This window comes from Alligator mississippiensis, chromosome 3 (genome assembly GCF_030867095.1).
Source record: "Alligator mississippiensis isolate rAllMis1 chromosome 3, rAllMis1, whole genome shotgun sequence".
Classification (NCBI taxonomy): Eukaryota; Metazoa; Chordata; order Crocodylia; family Alligatoridae; genus Alligator; species Alligator mississippiensis.
The window spans coordinates 86,993,488-87,019,499 of record NC_081826.1 but is presented as its reverse complement, the minus strand read 5'-3'; the positions used below and the strand labels follow the sequence as shown (position 1 = coordinate 87,019,499).

Here is a 26,012-nt window from a genome sequence, read left to right as displayed (position 1 = left end):
AGGGGGAGAGGGAAGCGCACTGATGATTGTTTGCCAGGAAAGAACCATAGCAAAAATAAAAGAGAGCAGAAATGGGTATCCAGGGGTCAACAAAACCCTCTGTGCTGCTCCCTTGGAGTGCAGAGAACAACTAAATTTGCAGTATGTGGCTCATCGGACTGTAGCCATAGTGGCTAGTTCAGTCTTTTAAGACATTGGGGAAAGGAGAGAATTCCTAGCTTTTTGAGTGAGTGAGGGTGTTTTCTCTATTTCTCATTAGAATTATAGCTCAGATTCTGTCAGTTAAGGTGAATAAGGGTGCTAGAACTGGGAGCTTTTTTTTTGAAAGATCATTCTTGTCCATTTTTCATCGCTCTAAAGCTTCATTCTTTTTCTTTTTTAGGATTACTGTTTGGAAACTTAAGCATGAAACCTGCTTTCTTTCCAAAGACATTTTTTCTCCATGCAATGAATTGTTATTCATGAACTTTGGCCTTTTGGCTATTTTTTTAAACAAAGAAAAAAAATCTATGCCAGTAAATTGTTTTAAAATAATGAATATATGCAAGAAGAGATTTAATCATGTAAATGTTCAGCTCGGGCCTAATGCCCACAGTAATGTTTCTTAAACTCTTCATTATTTTGATGTTCCATTACTTGAAGCATCTACAGAAAGCAGAGTCAAGACAAGAAAATTCTCCACATCTGAATAGCTTAGGGAAGAAAAAAATAACTTACCTACAGATTTTTAGGAAAGAGGCCTGCTGCATAAAAAGAAAGAACATGTTATAAATGTTTCATCACTGAAAGACTTCTTGTGTGTTAAGATGGAAGATAGATTACAAATACATTTTAAGACACTCTAAATATTGTGACAAAAGAGAACAAAACGTCTGAAATCATAATAAAATAAGTTTTATGACAGAGTCTCCCAAAAGGCAAACAAAACCATTGTAGTTGATGCTCAACTGTTGCCCAACAGGAAAACAACATTAAACAGACAATTGCTTCTACCTAGGAAGCTCTATTTGGAAGAGAATGATCACAGGTTGGCCTAAACCAGCGAGCGGCACTCAGCCTTTTTTCCTAATGAGAAAAATAAACAAAAGTGCACAAACTCTGGCAAATCAAATGTAAAACTGTAATAAAACAAACTAGGAAGGAATTCAAGGAGAAACTTGCTAGAAACATAAAAGGTAACAACGAAAATATCATTAAGTACATAGAAGCTGAAAAACTGCCAGGGAGTAAACTGGGTCTTTGGGTGATCAGAGTGCAAGGGGAATGCTAAAGGATAATGGGGCCACCGCTAAGAAACTTACTGTATTCTTTGCATATGATTTCACTGTAGAAGATCTTAGGGAGATTCCCTCACCAGATCCACTTTTCTCTAGGGACAAGTCTGACAAGTTGGCACAAATCGAGGTTTCAGTAGATGAGGTTGTAGAGGATATTGATAAACTAAACAGTAGCAAATCACCAGGACTTGATGGCATTCACCCTAAAGTCCTGAAGGAGCTCAGATAGGAAATTGCCAAACTCCTACCTATAGTACACAACCTAGCACTAAAAACAGCCTCTATACCAGAGGACTGGAAGGTTGCCAATGTGACTCCAATATTCAAAAAGAGCTCTAGAGGGGAACTACAGGCTGATCAGTCTAACTTTTGTTTCTGGAAAACTGGTAGGAATAATAATTTTTTTTTTAATTGTTCAGCACATGGATGAATATGACATGCTGGGGAAGAATCAGTATGGTTTTCTCAAAGGGAAATCATGCCTCAACAACCTCCTAGAGTTCTTTGAGGGTGTCAATAAGCGTTTGGATCAAGGTTACCCAGCTGACACAGCATACTGGGACTTCCAAATGGCCTTTCACAAAGTCCCCCATCAAAGGCTCTTAATTAAGTTGGGTAGTCACAGGATTACAGGGAGGGTCCACTTGTGCATTAGAAACTGGCAAGCATAGAAAACAAAAAATAAGTATAAGTGGTCAGTTTTCAGGACAGGAAGAAGTAAACAGCAAGGTCCCCCAGGGATCTGTTTTGGGACCGGAGCTGTTTAACATATTCATAAATGGTTTGGAAAAAGAGGTGGCAGATGACAAAACATTATTCAAAGTGATGAAGACCAAGGTGGACTGTGAGGAGCTACAGAAGATTCTTGTACTATGGAGTAAATTGGCAACTAAGTGGCAGATAAAATTCAGTGAAGATTAGTGCAAAGTGATGCACACGAGGAAAAAAATTATCCAAAGTATACCTACACTATGATGGGCTCTACATAGCTGTTACCACACAGGAAAGAGATCTGGGAATCATTGTGGACGGTTTGCCAAAAACATCCCCTCAGGGCTCAGCAGCCATGGAATAGGCAAACAAAATGTTACAGGGATAAAGGTTGTAGCCGTGTTGGTCTAAAAGCAAAAGCAGTCAGTGTGGTATAGGCATTAACTTTCATTAGACCAACTAGATAGTTGCAAAAAAATTTCTTTGAGCAAAATATTAGGAATTAAGAACAGAATTGTAAACAAAACAGAAAATATCATTATGCTCCTTTATAAATTCATGGTGCACACCTTGAATACTGTGCCCAGTTCTGGTCCCCACCCCTGATAAAGGATATAAAAGAACTAGAGAAGGAACAAAGAAGGGCAATAAGGATGATTAGTGGTATAGAGGGACTTTCACTTGAGGAGAAACTAAACAGGCTAGACCTATTCAGTTTACAAAAGAGATGCTTGAGGGGGGACATGATAAGGGTTTACAAAATACTAAATGGTGAAGATAAAGTAAATAGGGATTTACTATTCACCATCTCACAATACAAAAACTAGCAGGTTACAAAATGAAACTAGTAGGTAGTAAGTTTAAAACTAACAAAAGGAAGTTCTTTATCACACAGCATGTCATTATAGAACTCATTGCCACCAGGTGTTGTTTAACCTGATACTTTAGCCAGATTTAAAAAAAAAAAAGGGATTGGACAAATTCTTGGAGGAAAGGAGCATTGATAGTTATTTAACATGGGAGTTAGGGGTACAGCCTCTGAACCAGAACTGCCTAGAGGCTGCAAGTAGGAGAGAAACAGGGGAAAATCCTGGTCATACCCTGTTCACTCTCCCTTTCAGCATCCACTCTGTGCCATTGTGACACATGATACTGGGCAAGATGGATCTGAGGTGTGACACAGTAAATGGTAGGTCTTATGTTCTTCCGGCCTCCATGGGCCAGATAAGTGGTGCAGGCCCAGTCCCTGGGGTAGATTCTTCATGGGATCAACATACCTGGATTGAGCCTCACAATGCCTTGACTTGGCCCCACCTGCCTGGATCAGGCTCCATGCTGCCTCTGTACCACCCCGGCCCTGCACACCTGATTTGACATGCAGGACCATGCTACCTGGACCACTGGCTTCCCACAGGTCTGGAAATGTGGCTGCAGGTGAATGGCAATTCATGCTACCACCACTCCCCAGCCATCAAATTTCTGGACCCATGGGGAGCCCGGTTGGGTGAATTAAATGGCTCAACAGGCCAGATCTGGCCCATGGGGTTGAGCACCCCTGGCCTGAAATTTCAAAGTTATTTTTCATCCTATAACCAAAAGACAAACAGGAATTTCAAACCTTGGCTTAATCCTCACCTTGAACTCAGTCAAAATTCTAGATGTTCTATAGCATCAAGACATATTTTACTGATCAAATTATGGAGCTTCATGGTGTGGATACACACACAACATTTACCCCAGAGTATTTTTAATTTACTCTGGCAAAAAAAAGTGGAGCATACATGACACCCATCATTTATTCCAGAAGAAATCCTGTTCTCTGGAGTAAAGTTACTTCTGAAGAAGTCAAAAGTAAATATGTACCAGAGAAAGTTACTCTGGTCTACCTGTCATGTATCTGCTACCACTATTTCATTCTGAAGTTAACTATTTGCTCAGTACAAACCTAGTGGTCAGAAATTATAAATGCATGTACTTCAGGCAGCCAGCTGGTAAAAACTGGCCATATGTCTATTTCTTAGTACAGAGTAAATTTAATGAGGAGTAAAATACAGGACAAATTACTCCAGAGTAAACATACTGTCTCTGTACCATCCATTTGTTAGTAGCACCCAGCATCCCTGTTTGTCTTTGATTAAACATACTACAGATGTAATGAATGAAAAATCCCTTTAACAATAGGCCACATTAGAGGAGTCTGCTTTCTGTCATGTGTTTTCCAGTGTCACCATACACAGCAGTTCTCTAGCTGGAAAACCAGAAAAATCAGTCTGACATCTTACCAGTGCACCTCACAAGGGGTAAATTCAACCCTGTTAACATACACAGGAATTTTTCTTATGACTCTAGTAGGGGTTGGATCAGATTTTAAAACTGTGGTTTTTTAAAATGTTTTTTCCCCTGAATCATGGTGAGCTGTCATCTACACTAACACAATTTGGTAAATTACTACAGGTGCTATAATTGCAGGATCTAAGGGTCCAATCCTCTTCCCTTTAAGGTTAAAGAATTAAGCTGTTACATCTGACATTAAGAAGAGAAGATTTTCATTTTCAAAAGGAACAAGTCAGCAGGACCAAATCAGTCTTAAATACACGGCTCAAACCATCAATGTACCTTCAAAGTTCTCCCCACACCAAGAAAAAGGTCAATAACTGGATATTTGCCAGCAGTGAATGCTCTCTCTGGGACTCATTAGTGACTGGCAACCATAGCACAGCTAGGAAAGCATGCAGTACTAATTATATGTTAAAAGAACCAAAGCATCTTGTTACAGTGCAATTATATTATTGGAACTGGCCTTTCACATATTGATTACCTCTTTCTGCACAAACTTCTGGAATCCACAGGTAACAACTTCAGCTGCATTGTGTACAGTAAGGAACACAGGAATTGGCTGCCATAGAAAAGATAAACGATGATCTAAATTAGCACCTTAATTCACTACACTCAGCCATTCTTAGTTATTTTCCCATTCCTGTCTATTGATATAAAACTTGGGTGTTATTTATAGCGTGCTCAATTACACCGTAGACAAGAGTTTTACAGCTTGTCAGTGTCTTTGAGGACAGCTGCCACAGAGTAGGAGAGAAGTACATAATGGTTAACCCCCAAACAGTACTGGGATGATGCCTATGAACTCAATGGTGATCAAGGGCCTCTGGCTGCTACCACAATATGTTTCTTAATGACTCAGACTATAGTGATAGTCTGAGAGCTGGGCTCTCTCAACTTCAAATGTAGTCAATTAGAACTGCACCAAACTTTGTGAAACTCAGACCTGAGGTATCTCAAATAGACAGCCAAAGCCTAAGGCAACCTAAATCTCCTGAGGACTGTTCTCCTGTCTATGGGAAATACATATTTCCCTCACATGAATATAAACATGAGTTCATTTTTTCAAGATTCTCAGATGATAGATAAGCACCAAATATATCTTTGGTTTTACTTTGCAAAGAATCCAGAAATCTGTGTGTCTGGATTTTGTTTTTCTTTCATGCGTAGCTGGACATATTCTCATTGCTAAAGCATTTCTCATCATAAATGACAATTCAGATGGAGCTACAAATGTAACATTTATGCAATCACAATAATAATGTTAGATACCTTTAAACTAGTCATAAAATGGGTTAGGGAAAAGTGCAGTGAGACAGCAAATTGTCAGCTGCTTTTTCACTGGCACTGTAAACATAACAACAATTCCTGACCCTACGGCTGGACTTTGATTTCTGCAAGCTCAACACAATAAAAGGAAACAGCAGAAATAATGATATACAACAAAAGTTGACACCAAAATTTGCATTCTTCATTCTGTGTTTTTTCTTGCCTTTTTTTCTTTCTTTCTTCTTTTTCTTTTTTTGCTGTTGGCTTCTCTTAAAGCCAAAAAAATTGTTTTGGAGCAAACATTGGCTCCAGCTTGCCCAGCTCAGTTAAACTTCTCCATATGTTTATTGTCTTTGATGCAAATATTTTTAAATTTTTAAGTGGCTTTGATGTTCATGAAGGGAAGGATTTTCTGGCTTGAGCCAGGCAGTGAGACTGGATTCAGTGCAAACTTCCCCACCATATAGTTCTAGCAATACATCTCAGACCAGACCCAGATAAACTTCTTCCAGTTGCAGGCCCAAAGGTCTCTTGAGCGGGAGGTGATGCCAGTGCTCTTTTGATGTAAACAAATGTGGATTTAGAGCTCAAACATGCAAATGCTTATGTGCATAAGCTGCTCACAGAAGTTTTTGTAGATTTGGGCCCTTGGCTTGGAACATCAAGTTTATTTTACTTGATCAATAAACCTGTTGAATCCAAGGGCCAAATACAGTGCTGAAGTGAACAGGCCTCATCCCAGTGGTCTGTTGAATCAATTTTCCTTAATTCAAAGTTGTATGCCTGTCGTGGATTTAGCTACTGATGCCCCCTCCACACATTACAGGTATTGCACAATTGCCTGGAGACCAGCTACATGTACAAAGTAGCTATCACAAAATAAAAAGCTCTAACCAGCTATAAGAGACCTAAAAAAATGTGTCGAGGAAGCTCTTTACCTGTATGTGTAGAAGGGGCCTAAAACATGTATTTAGGAGCCAACTTCACTCTATATAAGACTCAATCCACCAATTAGGGCCCATGACTCTGTTGAAACTATTCACATAAATAAACTGCTCATACGTTAACTGTTGGAGGATTTGGCCCTAAATCCCCATCTGTGCATGTTGCAAAACCCTGGGGTACAACTGGCAGTGTCTCTTATAGGAAGATTTAGGGCACAGAGGAAAAATTTAGGAACCCCCCCTGCATGTATATGCATCCTCCAACTAGAACTGGGATCTCACCTGTCCTTCCTTCTAGCAGTCCCCACTCTCCTGGATATTCACATGTCCACAAAGTAGGAAACAGGATTACCTAATTTCCATTCAAAAGAGGAGTGGGTGAGTCAAGAGCACAGTGTGGAGGATGCTCTTTCCTCTTCCTCTATCCCATGGAAAGTAGGCAGGAAAGGCTACGCAGCCGGAGCCTGCTATTGTTTCTATACAGCCTTTTCTTAAAGAATTGTGGTAAACTTTGGTAGGCAGGAGAAGCCCAGCAAAGCCAAAATGGCATCAACAAAGGTCAGGAGGAGGCAGAGCCAAACTGGAAGCACATGGCCCCTTTACAAATTGCACCAATTCCCTGAAGATCACCTAGGCTAGGAACAGAAGTTACACATAAACTGGTTTAAATGAGCAGAAACTGGTTTAAATCTGTAACAGAACATAAGGTCAGTGCACATAAACCACTTTCAAAATGGCTGAAACCAGTTTGAGATAAACCTAGTTGAATGTAGTATCAGACTAAACTGATTGAGACCAAATTGGTTTATGGAACATCTGCCCCAGACCCCTTCCTGGTTTAAGTTAAACCAGTCTCCCAGCATCCCAGTTGCTTTACAGCCCTGGGCAGGGCTGTGCAGAGCAGGCCTGGCCCCACCCCCTCTCCCTAGCCAGAGCAGGAGTGGGCAGGGGTGGGGGCCTGGCCAGATGCCAACCCCACCTTAGGTGAAGGGGGCAGGGAAAAGATCTATTCCCCCTCCTTCCCCTGTCCCATCAGCACAGACTTGCCTGGCATTTCTCTGCTTGCTGCTCCAGCGGCAGGGACGTAGCCAGCCCCAGGAGTAGCCTCAAGTGAATTGGCCAGGGAGGGGGCTTATTCCCCCATCCCCGTCTCACTGGCACAGACCCAAGCTGGGGTCTGCCTGGTGCTCCTCCCTGGCTGCTGCAGTGACAGGGGCGGGGGCATGGCCAGATGCTAACTGGCATGGCCTCCAGAGGCAGAGGGGGCTAAAAAGGGGTTTAGTCCTCCCTCTGCCACCTCTGCCCTGGGGAACTGCAGCCAGGGTCTGCCAGCCTCAACTGTTACCTCTGCTGATCCCTCTCTGCGTGGGGTGAACAGTGGAATAAGGTCCCTCCACCAGATGCTGGAAGGAGGGGGAAATAACGTCCCCCTGCTCCCCTTGCCTAAGGGGGCCATGCTGGCCAGCGTCTGGCCGCAGTTCCACCCCTGCTGCTGGAGTGGCAAGGGGGCAGGAACCCTGATGGGGGCAGCAGCTCCTCTCATGGTTTCCCGGGAGCGCAAGCCTCTTCCCAGAAGTGGGACTGAGCTGTGGGTGGGGGTAGGAGTGGGCCAGGCAGACTGCACAGACTGCGTGGGGCTAGGCTTACTTCCCCCCTCCCTCCAGCACCTGACAGAGGGGGCAGGGAGGGAGCTTATTCCGCTGCCTGCCCCACGCAGGGAACAATCAGCAGAGGCAGCAGTTCGGACCAGCAGACTCTTGCAACAGTCCCCCAGGGGCAGAGTGGGGAATACACCCCCTTCCCCTCAGGGGGCCATCCTGGCCAGTGTCTAGCCATGCCCCCATGCCTGCCGCTGCAGCAGCGAGGGGGAAGCGCCATGCGGATCCTAGCTTGGGTCTGTGCCAGTGGGACAGGGACAAGGGAATTAAACCCCTTTCATAGCCAATTTACTTGAGGCTACTACCAGGGCTGGACATGCCCTCCTACCCCCCAGCGCAGCTTCCCTGCAGCTGAGGGCTGCTCTAGCACTAACTGGCTTGTGGCCTGAGCCACTGCAGGCATGTGCCCGCCTTTCTTGAGTCAAGAGGGAATGTCAATTCACTTGCAAATTGGTTCAATCTAGGCAGGTTAGATTAACCTGCAAAGATTGAATCAATTCAGGCTCTTGCTTTTTGAATGTTTGTCCCTATCCCTAGGGTTTGATGTCTGACATACAGCCTCTGCCATAGGTGTAGGGAAGCTCTGCTTCCTTCCCCCAGTGTATAATATAATGAGTTTGAGGAAGGATCAGTGCTGGCAGCTCTTCATGAAGATCTCCCTCTTAGCTCTTCTTGGGTTTTAATGTACTTTATATGTGTCAACTTGGAGATGGAAAATGTGTGACCTGAGTTTAGACTGGGACATACTGGCAACACTGATAGAGGAAGCCAGCACAGCATCTGATCTTAATGACTGGACAGTCAATATAAAATATTACCATTTTTTAAGTAAATCAATAATATTATTAAGAAATAAAATTATGCATGGCAATGTAAATTAATGATATTCAACATTCCTGAAAGCATATTTGACCTCCCTCACACCTGAGTGGGCTATTTTGATTTAAACCACCCATTCTTATCAATCTATTCACCCTCTTAATCTCTTCCCAAACAAAACTTGCATCTTATTTATACAAATCCCATAAAAGGTCAAAACTGTAAAACTATAGTAAAAGAGAAGCAGCCTTTTTCTAATAACCCTTTTCTACTGACCTCCTTGCATATTCTGTTTTTACACTTCGCAGCAGAGAAAAACAATTACAAAAAAATCACAATTAGCAACTCCTTTAGCAATGTCACTGTTTGCATCTGACAGACTGCTCACATTCTCTTCTACAAGGTGCTGACTAGTTCTGGGAGATGGTCAGTGTTGTCACTTATCCCTGAAGTCAGTGAGAGTTGAGTTTGCTTGACAACTCTGCTCCATGTCTTTCCTTTCTAGTAACATACGTTATCTATGCTACCTAGATAGTATAAAAACTTGACTTGAAGAAAATGTTCGTTATTTAAAAAGTATAGAGCACTGGGAATCAATTTTCATTTGTGCATTTCTTACCAATCTAGACAAAGCCCTGGAACCTGCATAGATAATGCCAACAAAAAATGCTGAAGCAGGAAGCCATGACAGTATATCAGACCTGCAAAAATAATTAAAAATGCCATTACTTTATTGCACTCCACTTATGAAGAACCACCAGTAGCAGTTGCTTACAATTGACAGAATAGGAGGTATTTTGCAATAAAAGCTACGCATATTAAATTCATTATTCAAATGTTTCTCCTATTTATTAAGAACATTTCTGAAACATGGAAGAACCACTTAATTATCTAACCCCTATTTCTTTTTTACTGAACTATCAGTTGTACTACCTCTTCTGCTCTCTACTCCGGAAACTGGTTTAACCTCTACTTGCAGCAATTGCTCCTATTGGTTTTAATGGAAACTTTCATTTTAATTGGCATTACTGATGCTCAATGGAAGTTTGGAAGAACTGATAGTTGAAGGTATTGAATGGCACGTGTGTGTGCATGCATGCACACATACTCAAATACTCATTTAGGTCTGCAAATATATTCCTCTCAAAGTTCACATTGTCCCTGTGGGATCCTGTCTCCTGAGATTTCATAATGATAACCCTTTGACTAAACCAGCATCCTGGAGGCAGTGTAACAATTCACAGGGCTGAATGAAGTAATTTGAGCTCAATCTATTTTTTCCATACTCATGATTTTTGCAAAGAGCTGTTTCAGCTCTGAGAAAAATGCTTCAAATTTTGTTCTTTTCCTTTGTAGAGGTCACAGAAGAGGAGAGAAGAAGCACCAGCCAGATGGTACACTTCCATGGAAGCAATATTAAGTCCCGAGTAAAATAGAAGAGGAATGGCAGTAGCCATCATCCAAAGTCCAGTGAAGTGAATGAGATCTTTCAATTTGGCTTCAGTGGCTGCATCTACACATGCAATTAGTGTGCCTCTATAAACTCCAGCACAGTTCATGGCAGAGTCAACAGCTCCCAAGAGTAGCGTCTTCATATGTGCCCAGGCCTACAAAAGTCTGATCCAGGGCAGAGCAGCTCTGGGCTGGCCTTGGGGAGGGTCAGCTCCAGGCTCTGGGTAGTGGCATCAGGCAACAGAGGGACTGGCTGTGGTACAAGAGTGCCCAAAGTGCTGAGCCATGTGGCTCACCCCCTGAGCCTGCCGCTAGCCCAGGGCTGCTCTACCCTGGCTCAATCTGCTGCAATCCCAGTCACTGTCTGCATGTGCTTTCTGCACAGTAAATGACTCTAACATAAGATAGTACTGTCCCCAACAGTACTATCTTATAGTAGAGTTGATTCACTGCACCTTAAGGCCTGCACACATGTAAATAGCGATGCTTTACTACAGAGCTAATTAATCAACTCTGCAGTAAAGTGCATGTGTAGATGTACCCAGTGGGTTTTGGATTAAACTCAAGAGATCATGAAATCCCCCAAAATATTTTTTAAAAGTTTAGACTCCTATGTTTTTCCAAACAGTTCAGATACTGCAGTACACAACCCTGATTTGCATTATGTTCAGAACTTGTGCATGAGAGTGCAATTAAAATACCACTACTTCAACACATTCCAGAAAGAACAACAACAACAAACCCCCCCCCACTGAAGAGTGTAAGACTAAAAAGATCTGAATGAAGAAACATGCCCAAAGATTTATACGAACACAATAGAGTAAAAGAAAACAGTAACAATCATATTTCATTTCCTGCTGGAACCTTGGCTTTCATAACTGCATGCTTTTTAAGACACTTGACTGAAAACCCAAGAGATTTAAAAATGACAGAAATCCCAAGGCCTTCCTGTTTAGACTAAAATTAGCTTTAGTTTACTGGATAAGCCAGGATAATTTTTATAGCAATATGTGCCTTTTAAGGCTACTGACTTCAGCTGGAATTTTGTCTGCATTGAGATCTGAAACAACCAGAGTATACTACCAACCAGTCCACATCATCAGCACACCAAGACCAAACAATGCCAATGGAATTGCAATAACTCAGGAGAATAAAAAGCCCATAGCTTGAGAAATCAGTCTCCACTTGGAACATTAAAACAACCCCCCTTGACTGTGATCTGAAGTTCCAGGAATCCAAGCCATGTGTAAATCTTTAATGCAGTCATACAAAAGGCAATGGAAAAGGATTTCAGATGTCGTTCTCATGATATAAAAGTGACTTCTCTGGTGCCAAGAGCGAATTTCAGGACAGGAAAAGAATGCCTGACTGTTGGCTGTAATATTTCCTAACCAGTCAGCATTCCTGTGTGCAGGCCAATTAATACTATCACTTTTGCTAATATAACTGGTAGCAGAACATAATGATGTGCATATAAGTGAGTAAAGTGCTATAGTGAAAGAGTAGTGTAAGGGTGAAGTTGTAGCCATGATGGCCCAGAAATTATGTGAGAGGCAAGGATTTCTTAGGGTGATATCTTTTATTGAACCAACTGTGTAGTTAGGATAGTATTAGACAAGCTTTCAATGTGAGACGTTCTTTGTCAGGTCTCAGAATAAAAGAGGAAACACTGTCCTGCTTGTAGGGTTTGATGCAAATTCCACTGAAGTCAATGAAAAGACTTTCATTAACTTCAATAGAGATGAAACTGTTAGGCCCAGATCTTCAAAGGCACTTTTATAGGTGTTGCAATGCCTAATTCCTAGGTGCCCCATTACCTGGTGGAACTCTCAGTCCTGTGTTAGGCAATCAGGCTCCCCGTGCAATGCTGGGGGAGAATAAGGCACTTAAAGAAGCATTTCTCCAAAGCTAGCTGAGTGGGGAGCCACTAAGCTAACCAAGCATGAAATGCAAAGGAAAGGGACACTAAAGATGAATATACCTCCTCTGCTCGTGCTTGTAGGGAGGCAGTTAGACGGGCCAAAGCTACCATGGAGCTGAGGATGGCAACCCAAGTAAAAGACAACAAGAAATTGTTTTTTAGATATATTGGGAGTAAAAGGAAGGCCCAGGGAGGAATAGAACCCCTGCTAAATGGGCAGAAACAATTGGTGACAGATAGGGGGGACAAGGCTGAACTCCTCAACGAGTTCTTTGCCTCAGTGTTCCTAAGTGAGGGGCACAACAAGTCTCTCACTGGGGTTGTAGAGAGGCAGCAGCAAGGCACCAGACTTTCATACGTAGATCCTGAGGTGGTGCAGAGTCACTTGGAAGAACTGGATGCCTTTAAGTCGGCAGGCCCGGATGAGCTCCATCCAAGGATGCTGATGGCACTGGCCGACATCATTGCAGAGCCACTGGCAGGAATATTCGAACGCTCGTGGCGCACGGGCCAAGTCCCGGAGGACTGGAAAAGGGCTAACGTGGTCCCCATTTTCAAAAAGGGGAGGAAGGAGGACCCGGGCAACTATAGGCCAGTCAGTCTCACCTCCATCCTTGGTAAAGTCTTTGAAAAAATTATCAAGGCTCACATTTGTGAGAGCCCGGCAGGGCAAATTATGCTGAGGGGAAACCAGCACGGGTTTGTGGCGGGCAGATCGTGCCTGACCAACCTAGTCTCTTTCTATGACCAGGTTACGAAATGCCTGGACACAGCAGGAGGGGTGGATGTCGTATACTTAGACTTCAGGAAGGCCTTCGATACGATATCCCACCCCATACTGGTGAACAAGTTAAGAGGCTGTAATGTGGATGACTACACAGTCCGGTGGGTGGCGAATTGGCTAGAGGGTCGCACCCAGAGAGTCGTGGTGGATGGGTCAGTCTCGACCTGGAAGGGTGTGGGCAGTGGGGTCCCGCAGGGTTCGGTCCTTGGACCAATACTCTTTAATGTCTTCATCAGTGACTTGGACGAGGGAGCCAAATGTACTCTGTCCAAGTTTGCAGATGACACAAAGCTATGGGGAGAAGTGGACACGCCGGAGGGCAGGGAACAGCTGCAGGCAGACCTGGATAGGTTGGACAAGTGGGCAGAAAACAACAGGATGCAGTTCAACAAGGAGAAATGCAAAGTGCTGCACCTAGGGAGGAAAAATGTCCAGCACACCTACAGCCTAGGGAATGACCTCCTGGGTGGCACAGAGGTGGAAAGGGATCTTGGAGTCCTAGTGGACTCCAAGATGAACATGAGCCAGCAGTGTGACAAAGCCATCAGAAAAGCCAATGGCACTTTATCGTGCATCAGCAGATGCATGACGAATAGGTCCAAGGAGGTGATACTTCCCCTCTATCGGGCGCTGGTCAGACCGCAGTTGGAGTACTGCGTGCAATTCTGGGCGCCACACTTCAAGAAGGATGCGGATAACCTGGAGAGGGTCCAGAGAAGGGCAACTCGTATGGTCAAGGGCCTGCAGACCAAGCCCTACGAGGAAAGACTAGAGAAACTGGACCTTTTCAGCCTCCGCAAGAGAAGGTTGAGAGGCGACCTTGTGGCCGCCTATAAGTTCATCACGGGGGCACAGAAGGGAATTGATGAGTATTTATTCACCAAGGCGCCCCCAGGGGTTACAAGAAACAATGGCCTCAAGCTAGCAGAGAGCAGATTTAGATTGGACATTAGGAAGAACTTCTTCACAGTTCGAGTGGCCAAGGTCTGGAACGGGCTCCCAAGGGAGGTGGTGCTCTCCCCTACCCTGGGGGTCTTCAAGAGGAGGTTAGATGAGTATCTAGCTGGGGTCATCTAGACCCAGCACTCTTTCCTGCTTATGCAGGGGGCCAGACTCGATGATCTATTGAGGTCCCTTCCGACCCTAACATCTATGAATCTATGAATCTATGAATAGCTTAGATGTCCTGTTCTCTGATCCAGCACTTCCCCTCACCTGAGCGATAAGCCCTCTCCTGAAGCTATGCAACCAAGCCAGGGCAGCCACTTAGATAGTTCATTATTTGTTTTCCTCTCCCACTTGTGAAAAGCCAGAGACTGAAAGCCAGAATAGCCAATGGCCTCAATGGTTAAGGCACTTACCTCTGTTGGATGTGGAGGAAAGACCTAAATCTACATGCTAGACTAGTGATCTGACTAACAAGCAGTTGGTATTCTGGGATGCATCTCTTTCAGTCCCTTCTGTTGGAGATGCTCCACTTAAAAAAACCCCCAATATTTACAAGGCCACAGAGAGTGAGACAAAGGCTGACATCACAGCCCCCAGAGTCAGGGCCACTCATTGAAAATATGGGAGACCAACTTTCAAATTCCTGCTCTAGTTAATACAATTATTTACACATGCAGTGGAACAGCTCCAACCAGAGATACCGAGCACCTCAGCCCAGAAGAACCTACAAGTCCCTAGAGGGTCTGGGCACTCATCAGGGACTCAGAAGACTTAAATTCAAATCCCTGCTCCAAATCAAGAACACACACAATTTAAATCCAGTATCTCACATCTTAAGTGAGTGCATTATATACCCAAAGTACATGTCAACCATCCCACTGTTAACTGACCATGTGTGTGGGGAAGAGAAATAACACCTAGTCTGAGAATCCCACTCAGGAGCTTTGGTTGGAGATGAGGCCCTGAGACGCTTGCTTCCTGTGGGGAGGCATCAATGCTTAGGAAACTTTAGCACAAACTGAGCAGCAGAACTTTAGGCTACATCTATACAGTAAACTTACCAAACCCATCAGCAGCAACCTGGGATACCATGCACCTTTCCAGGCAAGCTGCCTCCTAACTAGAAAGCAGTGCCACACTGCCTCTGTGGCTAGGGACAGACAACACACATAAACCAGTTTAAGTGATCAGAAACTGGTTTAAACCTGTAACAGAACGGATGTTCAGTGCACATAAACCAGTTTGAAAATGGCTGAAACTGGTTTGAAATAAACCTGGTTGAATGTAGTATCAGACGTAACTGATTTGGGTCAAACTGGTTTATGCAATGTCTGTCCCAGACCCCTTCCTGGTTTAAGATAAACCAGACTCCCCCAACATCCTGACATGCTCTCTGTGCTCTGCTCTACAGCAGAGCTGGCCCCTCCTCTCCACTCCCTGCCTGGAGCTCCAGCAGAGACTGAAGGCATCTGCCTGGCTTCCCCCTGCTCCCCAGCTCTCCTCACACCACTCCCTGCTAAGCAGGGATTCCCCCTCCCCCTCTGCCTTACACAGACACCTCTCAGCATTAGCTAGCATACCACGTGCTGGCTACGGTCTGTGCTGTGGTAGCTCCTTCCTTCCTTGAAAAAAGTTGTTTAAGAAGAGCTTGAACTAATAGAGGGAAGCTTTTGTTTTCTGAATGGGGTGATAAACACTGAGTTAGGTGTGATAAACACTGTGTTATCACTGCCTGCTGGGCTGCTCAGGAGATACGGGTAACCCCTCCCTAACCAGGCATGCCCTCCCTCAGCTCAGAACTTTGAAAGGAAAGGGAGGGCTGGCCCCCCGGCTTCTAGCCCAAGTCACTGCAGGCATGTGCCTGCATTTCTGGGATGTCTGTACAGTTACAAACCAGTTTAGCCTAGCCAGGTTAGACTACCCTGCAAAGATTGAATCAATTCAGGGTTAGGCTTTTTGAATGTCTGTCCCTAGCCTATGTGATGCTGCAGGTAGGATAATTAGCTTCAGGTGAAATAAGTGGTCTCGTCATTCAGCAATGCTGGTAGATCAGGTAGTCAGCAGGCATCAAAGCTAGGCAGCAGATGATGGTTTTCTTTGAATGACTACAGTTTGAAACCCAGAGTACTGCAACACAGTACATACAATATTGGAAGTACTATGGAGATGTTATACACAGTTCCATGACAAGGAATATCTTCAGTTCTCCTTACTGCTTCCTGGTCTAACTTCTACCAAAAATTACAGCCAGTACAGGTGCATGGATAGAGATTTTGGGGGCCAATACCAATAGCAGATATTTAAGGAGGCATATCAGCTGATACTGATCTGATACAGCTGCCATCAGGTGGTAAGTCCAGTATGGTGGAAGGGGAGGGGGGAGGAAGGGAGGGAGCATGGGGGGCAGATCAATACCCCCCCGTGGTGAGGGAGGGGGCAGGTGCTGTCCAGCCAGGGTGGGGGGGACATGGGACAGAGGCATGGCTTGTGGGATGGGGGCAGTTCCCGCTGCTGCTTGCACCCCAGGAGAGTGGAGGCAGTGGGCACGTGCCCCCAGGTATGTGCGGCATGGGGTGGGCGGCAGCTGCTGGGTAGAGCCAGAGCCGGCACTGCATGGGGCTGTTCTTGGTGGGGGCTGGGCTCAGAGCGGGCTCTGACAGTGCTGGAAGGAGCCTGCAGCCACCCCAAATTTCTGTGAAGCTTTGCTCCCAGCCCCGCACCGCCACCCAGTGTAGCCCCGGCTGAACACCCCGCCTCCACCCAAATGCCAGGAAAAGCCATAGCTATGCTGGGTAGTGGGCAGCAACGTAGGGCTGGGAGCAGAGCTGCAGTAAAATTTGGGGTGGCTACAGCCCCCTCCCAGTGCCACCCAAGCCCCACCCCTGGCAAGAATAGCTCCATGCAGCACTGGCTCCGGCTCCATCCTGAAGCTGCAGCCTGCCTTGAGCTGCGCAGATCCAGGGGCACAAGCCCCACCACCCCCCCAGGGTGCAAGCAGCAGCGGCAGCTGCCTCCACCTCACGAGCCACACCTCCATCCCATGCTCCCCTGGCTGGGCAGCACCTGCCCCTGCCCCCTCCCTCACCACCGGGGCCATTGATCTGCACCCCCCGCAAGCCCCTTCCTTCCCCCAATTTCCAACTTACTAGCTCTCCATGCCATTGGGCTGATATTCAATATAGACAATTTTCTTTATATTGGTACCAATCCAATATCGGACCGATGTATCGATGCACCTCTAACAGCCAGGCTCCTGAAATCAGGAGGAAGGTGAATCAATCCTTCATTTTCAGAGAGGGGACAGAAAGCAGGTAAAAAAAATGTAGAGCATCCAGAAAGCTAAAGAAAACTTCCTCTAAGCAACACGGAGTGTGGAACTGAGCATGTGTTGTTTTCTTGTGAAACTCCTAGTTTGGGGTTTGTTAGTCTTTAATGCCAAAGTTGACAGTATGTAAACTCCATGTATTAGAAAATTATGAGGTATTTGGAAAGATAATTCAGATTTGTTCCGGAAGCATTTAAGATCTGTCAGGCAGGTGAAGAAATTGAGAGCCTACACATATGTTAAACTGCTAAGGATGTACATCTTTCCAATACAGGAATGTTGGAAACTGGACACAGTATTCTTGGCATCTACTCCTACACTTTACACAGAAAAGGCAGATCATTAGGCCAGTATTCTGAAGACAAACATGTTCTTCCAGAATGTGTTAATTATACAAGGGGAGGGTGGGGAGGGAGGCAAGGGGGCATTGTTAGGAAACAAGAGTAGAAGAAAGCTACAGAGGACCCCATGTTTGTATGAGAGAAATCTGGACTAGGGTCCTAATTTAGGAAAACACTAAAATAGGTGCTAAAATTTTAAGCATGTTCTCACATTCTTTGCTAAACAGAGACATACTTAAGCCTGTACTTAAGTGCTTTACTGAAATTTAATCACTGACTATCCCTGATTATTTAATTTAGTCATTAACATACAAAATCAATTCCACAAAACGCTAAGCGTCTCTCAGGGATTGTCATGCTCAGTTTTCCAAGAGTAGACTACCATCTAGTGGCTCTAATCCTTTATTGCCACAATATAAAAATAGAATTGGTAAAAGGCAGACAAGGTTCTTTGGGTGAATCTGATATCTTTTATTAGACCAACTTAAATAGTTGGAAAACCATTTTTAAGCAAGCTTTCGGGTTCAAAAACCCTTCATCAGGCTAAGGAAATTTCAGCAGTTGGTGTGTGCTCTTCCTGGATGGAATGAAAAATAAAGCAGCCAGAGGCTGGGCTGGTATGCATACAAGATAGGCAGTCAGTGAAGATGTAGATTGAGGAGTCACTGGGTGAGTCAATCTCCTCAATCTACATCTTCACTGACTGCCTATCTTGTAGGCATACCAGCCCAGCCTCTGGCTTCCTTACTTTTCATTCCATCCAGGAAGAGCACACATCAATTGCTGAAACTTCCTTAGCCTGATGAAGGGTTTTTGAACCCGAAAGCTTGCTTAAATATGGTCTTCCAACTATTTAAGTTGGTCTAATAAAAGATATCAGATTCACCCAAAGAACCTTGTCTGCTTATGTCCTTAGACCAACATGGCTACAATCTACACCCCTGGAACTGGTAAAAGTAAATTTATATCAAACTTTTCTTCATAGAAAATGACTTTTCAACAAACAAAAAATGATGTCCATTTTTTTCTTCAAAATGTCTCAAGTTTTCATTGAATTAAAAGAAAAACACATATATAACATTTTCCCCATTTGTTTTTGGTGGTGTTTTTTATAATTTGACAAAAAATGTGTATTTTTACAAAGAAAATAAAAAATGTTGATGAAAGCAAAAAAGTTATTGTTATTTATGGGAAGATATGATTTCCCAACTAGCTCAGAATGAATTGCTAGAGCTAGTTCCAGAGCTAATTCCAGGGCAAAGAGAAATACCTACATAATAAAAGCTTATTAACAGTACTAGTCATTAAACCTCCTACTATCCTCCCGGAACAAGACTATTAGAGCCGAATCCTATTCCCATTGAAATCAAGGAAAACTTTAACCTAAAACATTCCCACTTATCCATATTACCTACAGGGTCAAATTCTAGTACCACTTACTCTGAAATCTCACTGATATCTGTGCAATTTCATTCAAGTAAACCCAAAATTTGGGCCAGTGCTCATAAAAACAATATTCCGTGAAAAACTAGTATATTCAGTTATTTAATATGTATCTTTTTCAAAATGTGCACGTGCTTTTTTTGTTGAGATTCACTCAACTAATATCACCATGGAAATTTCACAAGTTGCCCATTTAAATGCAAAAAAAAAAAAAAATGTACATCAAGTAACCTGTCATGCCACCAGTTATCATCGCTTGCTCTTCATGAAAAACCTTCACATCACTCATAAGATGCATCCAACTTTTTACTTGGGAGTAGATCTGTGTGAACATGGTAATCTATATTCCAAATTGCACTCACTGTCTAACTGCCATTAAGTGCAACACTGGGGTGCATCCCCACATGCAGGGTCATGCGCTTGCAGAGGCAAAAACAGTAGCAGCACAAATTTGTGCCACTATTTATTGCCACAGAGCATGCCCCTGCTCCCACTTTGGTGAGGGACAAATTGCTGCTTCAGGCAAACCACCCTTTCCCTGCTCCTCCTGGCATGTTGGAGGACCCAGGATGCAACTAAATGAGTAGAGAAGCTCTGGCCAGTACCCAGAGCAACTCCCTGGAGGACCAAGCTTCTGTGCCTGCTGGTCTCCTGTTGCATGCACTGCAGCGCCAGTAAATGGTTATTTAGGGACACTTACTGTGCCTAATAACACTGTTCGGTAGGCTATTAGCACAGTTTTTGCTGTGACATGCTACTGCACAGTGTATTAGCCTAACGCACAGTAAGAGTCTCATGTAGATGCACCCACTGCGTCAAAAATAAATGTTAGTTGTGCATTGTGGTGGTCACTGTACCTTGAGCAGATGCTTATCTCTACCCAGCCCAGCTTCCAAGAAATGTGAAGCAGAAGTCCGCCAATTAAGGTCTGCCATCTGAAGCAACAAAAAGAAGAAAACCAAAAAGCAGTCACTGTTTTGTTCTGTAAATTGAAAGGGAGATATCCTTTGAAATGTACTTTGACACATAGCATAGGGAGGCTTCTGCCATAGGTAACCTTGCACCTCTGATTGTACTACTCCATAAAATGGAATATCATCTTTGAATCTGTTTACCTTGCAACCCTATTATCCTCCCTGGAAATTCTTCCTTGTGATTAACTTTCAACCCCATCATTCCAGTAGCTACCCCCAAATCAAACCAAATAGACTATATAAAGGAAGGAAATGTATTCAGGAAATGTTTAGTATAGTTCAAAAAAGTCCACTGCATTGTAAAGCTAAACCACTGTAATTTGTGGAATTGTTGTGAACAATGGGTCGGTTTGTTTATTAGTTATATTCATTGTAAAAGACAAAACAAAACAAAAGAACTCCTTTATCGCATGCCGTACTATGGAGTGCAATGCTAGTAAAAAACAGTTCATTCATTGTCCATGGGAACATGAAGAACAATCAATGCAACTTTCCTTTACCTGATCCAGATGACAAATATACAAATGGTTTAAAAGCTGAGAAAGCCTGATGTTGACTGTGGATGTGATCCTACTTTTGTTCAAGTTAATGAAAAATTCCCATTAACTTTCACAATACAGGATCAAGTCCTATGGAGAACATTCATCTCTGGTACTGAGGACTATTATGCTACAAGGTGCTGAGTGTCTTCCACTCCTGAAGAAGTTAATGATAGCTCAAGGTCCATGGCCATATGCAAGATAAAGTCTTATATTAGAGAGAGAATGTTTCATGCCACACACAGTGACAACATTATGGCAGGTTTTCTTTTTTCCTTCCCTAGTCACCCACTGCAAATCTAAAGGGAAAGCATGGTTAGGCTTTATAAATAGTCTTCAAAAACCAACCACATTTAAAAATCAGTATTTACTGACCATTACTGAGATAACTGACACAGCATTTCCCACGTACTCAATAAAGGAAATAACTGTGGTAACTCAGATACTACATTCTGGTAGCTGCTAGTGAATGCTGACTTTGTAATGCCAACTTACTATTTGTTCTCTACGTATTTACCCAGAAAAAATAGTTTAGTAATTTTTGTGCACATAGAGACCATAGAACAGACTCCTACAGAAAGAGTTTATAACTCCTGTTAGGTATAACAGACCTGATGGCCCAAAGAAAAAAAAAAAAAGAAGGAGATTCTCATGGAAATTATTTCTAATGTTCCTTGCAGTCAGTCATCAGTGTGCAATGTAGGCAAGGAAAGAAGAGAGAAAAGATGATCTAGTGGTATAAGATTTAAAAACATGTGTGCCTGCCTTGAATATAAGTCACAAACCTATACTTAGCAAAAACTCATGAGTAGCAGGTGTTTGACACCAGAGTAGAAGGAGAGGGGGCCCTCCCACGTATTTAGCTCAACAGCCTAGTGGCACTCACCAAATTCCCTCTCCAGCCCTCCTTTTGAAGTTGGCCCTCTGGGCAGCCAAGGTAAGGGAGATGTGAGCACAGTCAGGGGAAAGAGGACAAACCAGAACATGTATGGCTCAGTGGAATGGATGCTGCTCTGGCAGAGAGAGGGTCCCTGGGTTCTGGCCTGTGCCCAGAGGTGGATCAAGAATATTGAAAAGGGGATGCAGATGGTGTGTTATATCATCACATATAATACAACATGTTTTTCTCCAGTTAAAAAGAAACTAGAAGCTTTACAAATACAGTGGATTCCCCTTTATAGAATCGCTGGTTAATAGAATCAGCCGCTTATTTGAATCAATATGGGGAAACCAAAACCATTTGTATATTATTACATGTAAAAAATTGCTCATATTAGAATCACAATTTTTGGTTTCTGGAATCATTTTACAGGAGAAGCCTGGGGATTCTGCAGTATTGTGAGAAGCCCACTGCAGATTGGAAGAGTTCCGGCCTGCAGGGGGCTGGGAGGGAGCGGGAGGAGGGTGGTCAGGCAGGGGGAGCCATGTGCATGTACATGTGCACAGCCCCAGGCAGCTTGGAGAGCAGATCCTGGAGGTAAGTTGGAGGGAGGAGGGGGGGAATTGAGACCCCGTAGAGAGGGAGGGAGCTATTTGGGCAGGGCTGGGGCACCAGCGTGGAGTGGGACGGGGCTGAGAGTAGCTTATCTGGGGGGATGGGCACAGGGGCCAGGCTTCCTGGCAACGTGCCCCCTGCATACACAGTAGCTTTGAGGAGTACAACCCCACGCTGCTGCCCTCACTGCCTGCACCCACCCCCACCCCGACCCCATGTACAGATCTGGGAAGTATGGGTCCCCCCCACCGCCCTTCTGGAAGTGCGGGTTGCACTGGGGAGCTGGCCCCAACACCCATGGCCAAGCCCGCAGCAGGCAGCAGCAGGGGGGAGCTGGGCTCCACTCTGCTGCAGCAGCTGCCGCCTCCTGCCAAGGACAGGGGGCTGCAGACCTGGGTCCCAGGCCCCGTAGCCCTGGCAGCTGGGGCTCCCTCTGGCAGGGCAGGGGGGCCATGGGGCTGGGGGGGGGGGGTAGGGGAGTGAGAGAGGCATGAGCTGGGCCAGGGGGCTGTGGAGGAGGAGTGAGATCTGTGTTCTTAAAAAAAGGTCTCCGTTTAATGGAATCAAATCACTATTTCCCAAAGTGATTCCAATAAGAGGAATCCATTGTATGTAAGGTGCTGGGTCTATATTATTTATTCAGTTTAAGACTGAAACAAAAACAAATATAACTTTATTGAAATATGCATTAATTTGCTATATCGTATGTATCAAAAACCTTGGTTAATGTTTTTAGCTAGAGTTACAAGCAGTCTGAAGGGCTGTGAAATAGAAGCTACATTACCAGGAGCAGCTAACAGACAGCAGAACTGCAAAAGAAAGGATGGCTTGATTAGCAAACATCAAGACTGTTTAAAAAGGAGAGAGGGTCGTTAACACCTGTGGAATGAAGAGTTTAGAAGGAATCAGGTGGATCAGAATAAGCCCTAGAGTCAATCCACTCCCTTGCACTAGCGTGGATAGAAATGCTGTTGCTGCTGCCAGGCAGTTGGTTTCAAACTTGGGGTAGAGCAGGAACAAGAGGTGACAGGGTGAAACTCCCCCCCACCCTCAACCCGAATCTGCCTCTGCATGTTTCCTTGCTCCCAAGTGAGCAGAAACCTCCCCATTATGCTAGGCAGTCAGAGAGATGTAGGTTCAGACCCACCCTCTGGGTGTGAGGGCCTAGAACAAGGGCGGGCAATTATTTTGGGCAGAGGGTCGCTTACTGAGTTTTGGCAAGCCATTGAAGGCTGCATGACTGGCAGCCAGGGGCAGATTCATTTTCTAAATTTTTTAGGGGCCGCATCTGGCCCGTGAGCCGCATTTTGCCCAACCCTAGCCTAGAACCTGGATAAGCACACTAACTACTAGGCAATTAAGCTAAAACAGGGGTGCTCAACCACCAGACTGTGTGGGCCAAATCCAGTCTCCATCTGTGGGTGATATTGGCTCACAGGGCTCCCTATGAGTCAGAAAATTTGGCAGCAAGGGAACAGTAGCACCACTCTCCTGCTGCCAAATTTCCAGACATCTGGGGAGCCCTGCAGGAAGGAAAGCATGGCCCTGCATGCTGGATCAGGCACACAGGGCAGCATAGGTCCCAGTCTTGGCACACAGGACTGGGCAGACATGGTGCAGAGCCCTGAGGCCCAGTTCCAGCACAAGAGCCCAACTCCTAGCATACAGGCCCTGAATCTAGCACATGGGGCCTGATCCTGGGAGCCAGGGACAGCACAGAGCCCAGTCCTGGCACATGGGGCCTGAATCCAGCAGCCAGGGGCAGCACAGGACCCTGGATCCCAATTCTGGCATGCAGGGATAGGGCAGGGTGTCAGGGCCTGATCCTAGTACACTGGTCAAGTCTGGGACCCAATCCAGATACCCAGCCGAGGCAGTGCATGGCCCAATCTGGCCCGTGGACTGGCCCCGCGCCACTCATCTGGCCCACAGAGGCAGAAGGCTGAGCACCATTGTGCTAAAACATGGGAGAGCTGATCTCTTTCACCCATTTTTTGCCAGGCCAGAATGTCAGTACTTACACTCCTATACACACATACAGAGTACCTGCTTACATGTCCACACTGCACATGGAGTAGGATTGCAATTTGTGTGTAAGTGCCAAAAATGGCAGTTATGCATCTGGGTAACTGCCACTTGGGTGTGTAAAGTGAAACAAGATTCTGCTCCCACTGTTTACCAATATTACTGACAGTAGTTTAGTGCACAGGAGGCAAAAACGATGGGTAAAATCCTGACCTCACCATTTGAATGGGGCCATAAGTTCATTCAATGTCTTTTAAAAGTCAACAACAGCAATGATAGTAAGTACAGCACAAATAACTTGGCCAAACCAGAATAATTTTCATTATAGCCCTTTAAAAAGGCCTATCATTTATTATATAGAATTACAATTAATAAATGGGCTAAGCTTGAAAATAAATTGTGCTTATATTTGTGGGAACCTAGATACAAAAGCTAGCTTACATGTTAGCATAATAGAAAAAATTAAACACATATGCATATAAACCATAATTACTACTTTTTAAAGGAAATTGGGAATATTATAATTGCTGCTTTTCTAAGTTAAAATATAAAGCCAACAAAAGAACTACAATTGATGGAGAATCTGCAGATATGGTAAGCAGATAACTTCACCATAATGACATTTAATATTAACCAAGACAAGTTAATGAATACTTTACTAAGGCTTAATGGAGTATGTTCTCTAAACAAGAAAAGCCAGTAATGACATGAGGCACTAAAATTAGCTTCAGCACAGCTAGATATTTTTTGATTATACTCATATTTCAAACAAATGTATTTTTTAAATTGTACTTACCCTTGGAAAAGGGTAGGGTAGGTGAATTTCAGGACAGACAGGACATACTGGAAAACAAATACCGAGTTAATGGACATCACACAACCAGGATGCTACAACATTAACAAACAGTTGTGAGAGCAATGGAATACAAAAAAACTCCTATGAAAAAAAGGATTAAGCAAGGAATTTGGAAAGCAATTCAGTAACACCTATTCCAGAGGCAGAACCCTTCCTAGAGGTTCAGGTGTACAAGACCTTGCCTCATTCTGCACAGGAATTAGTGTCAGAAGAGTAAGAGTATCAGGACACACATTGAAAAATTGGGACATTAAATACTGGATAGCTGTTACATTTCCTGGGAGTGTCTATACATGCGCTTTAATGCACAGTAGCCTATTTTACTGCACATTAGAATGTCACGTCAAAAATGGTGCAAACACTAATGCACAGTAAAATTTGGCTACTGTACATTAAGTGACACTAAAAAAGTGTGCACTTTCACTACTGCGCATTAGGGCAGCCTAGTGCGCATTTATTTAGCACCTCACATTACAGGTACTAAATTTAATGCACGATAGCAAGGCACATTAATGAACACGTAGACGCCCCCACCAAGCACCTTCTACACTTCTCACTGAATGACGCAAGGGTCTAAAAGAAAAATATATGTAATATGCAATTAAAACTGTATCATATGACACAGCCATCCTGAATGGAGGTGAAATTAAATTTTACTTTAGTCATTTTTTGATTGAATGTTGCACTTTGCAACCTTAGTCTTCCATACACAGTTTTGTGTGGAATATTAGCTAATGCATGTGAAGCACTCGAAATATAGCATGGTATAGGAGTAGTTAGTATTGGTGTTGTTTCTTTGGCGGGGTCTGGCAGAGCTATACATGTGGATATGAATACGTGGTGTGGTTTCACACAAGATCATATCTCCAAATATGGGGCTAATATCTCCCCTCCCTA

The 26,012-nt window shown here is 44.1% G+C and overlaps 1 protein-coding gene across 4 annotated transcripts in view; it reads right to left on the bottom strand.

Annotated features, from left to right (window-relative positions):
• The window catches only part of TMEM241 (transmembrane protein 241), a 102,570-nt gene that overhangs the window by 67,165 nt on the left and 9,393 nt on the right, over positions 1–26,012 (bottom strand). For 3 of the 4 annotated variants that reach the window (XR_002090118.2, XM_014595226.3, XM_014595228.3), the window contains exons 2-6: positions 25,056–25,102; positions 20,084–20,161; positions 9,632–9,713; positions 4,807–4,884; positions 718–743 (exon numbers count right to left, since the gene is read on the bottom strand). Coding sequence is in view for 3 of the 4 variants with exons in the window: in XM_014595226.3 (XP_014450712.1) it covers positions 718–743; positions 4,807–4,884; positions 9,632–9,713; positions 20,084–20,161; positions 25,056–25,102 (311 nt within the window). In the remaining variant the exon portion in view is untranslated. The remainder of the gene's footprint in view (positions 1–717; positions 744–4,806; positions 4,885–9,631; positions 9,714–20,083; positions 20,162–25,055; positions 25,103–26,012) is intronic. The other variant, XM_014595227.3, reaches the window with a different exon arrangement.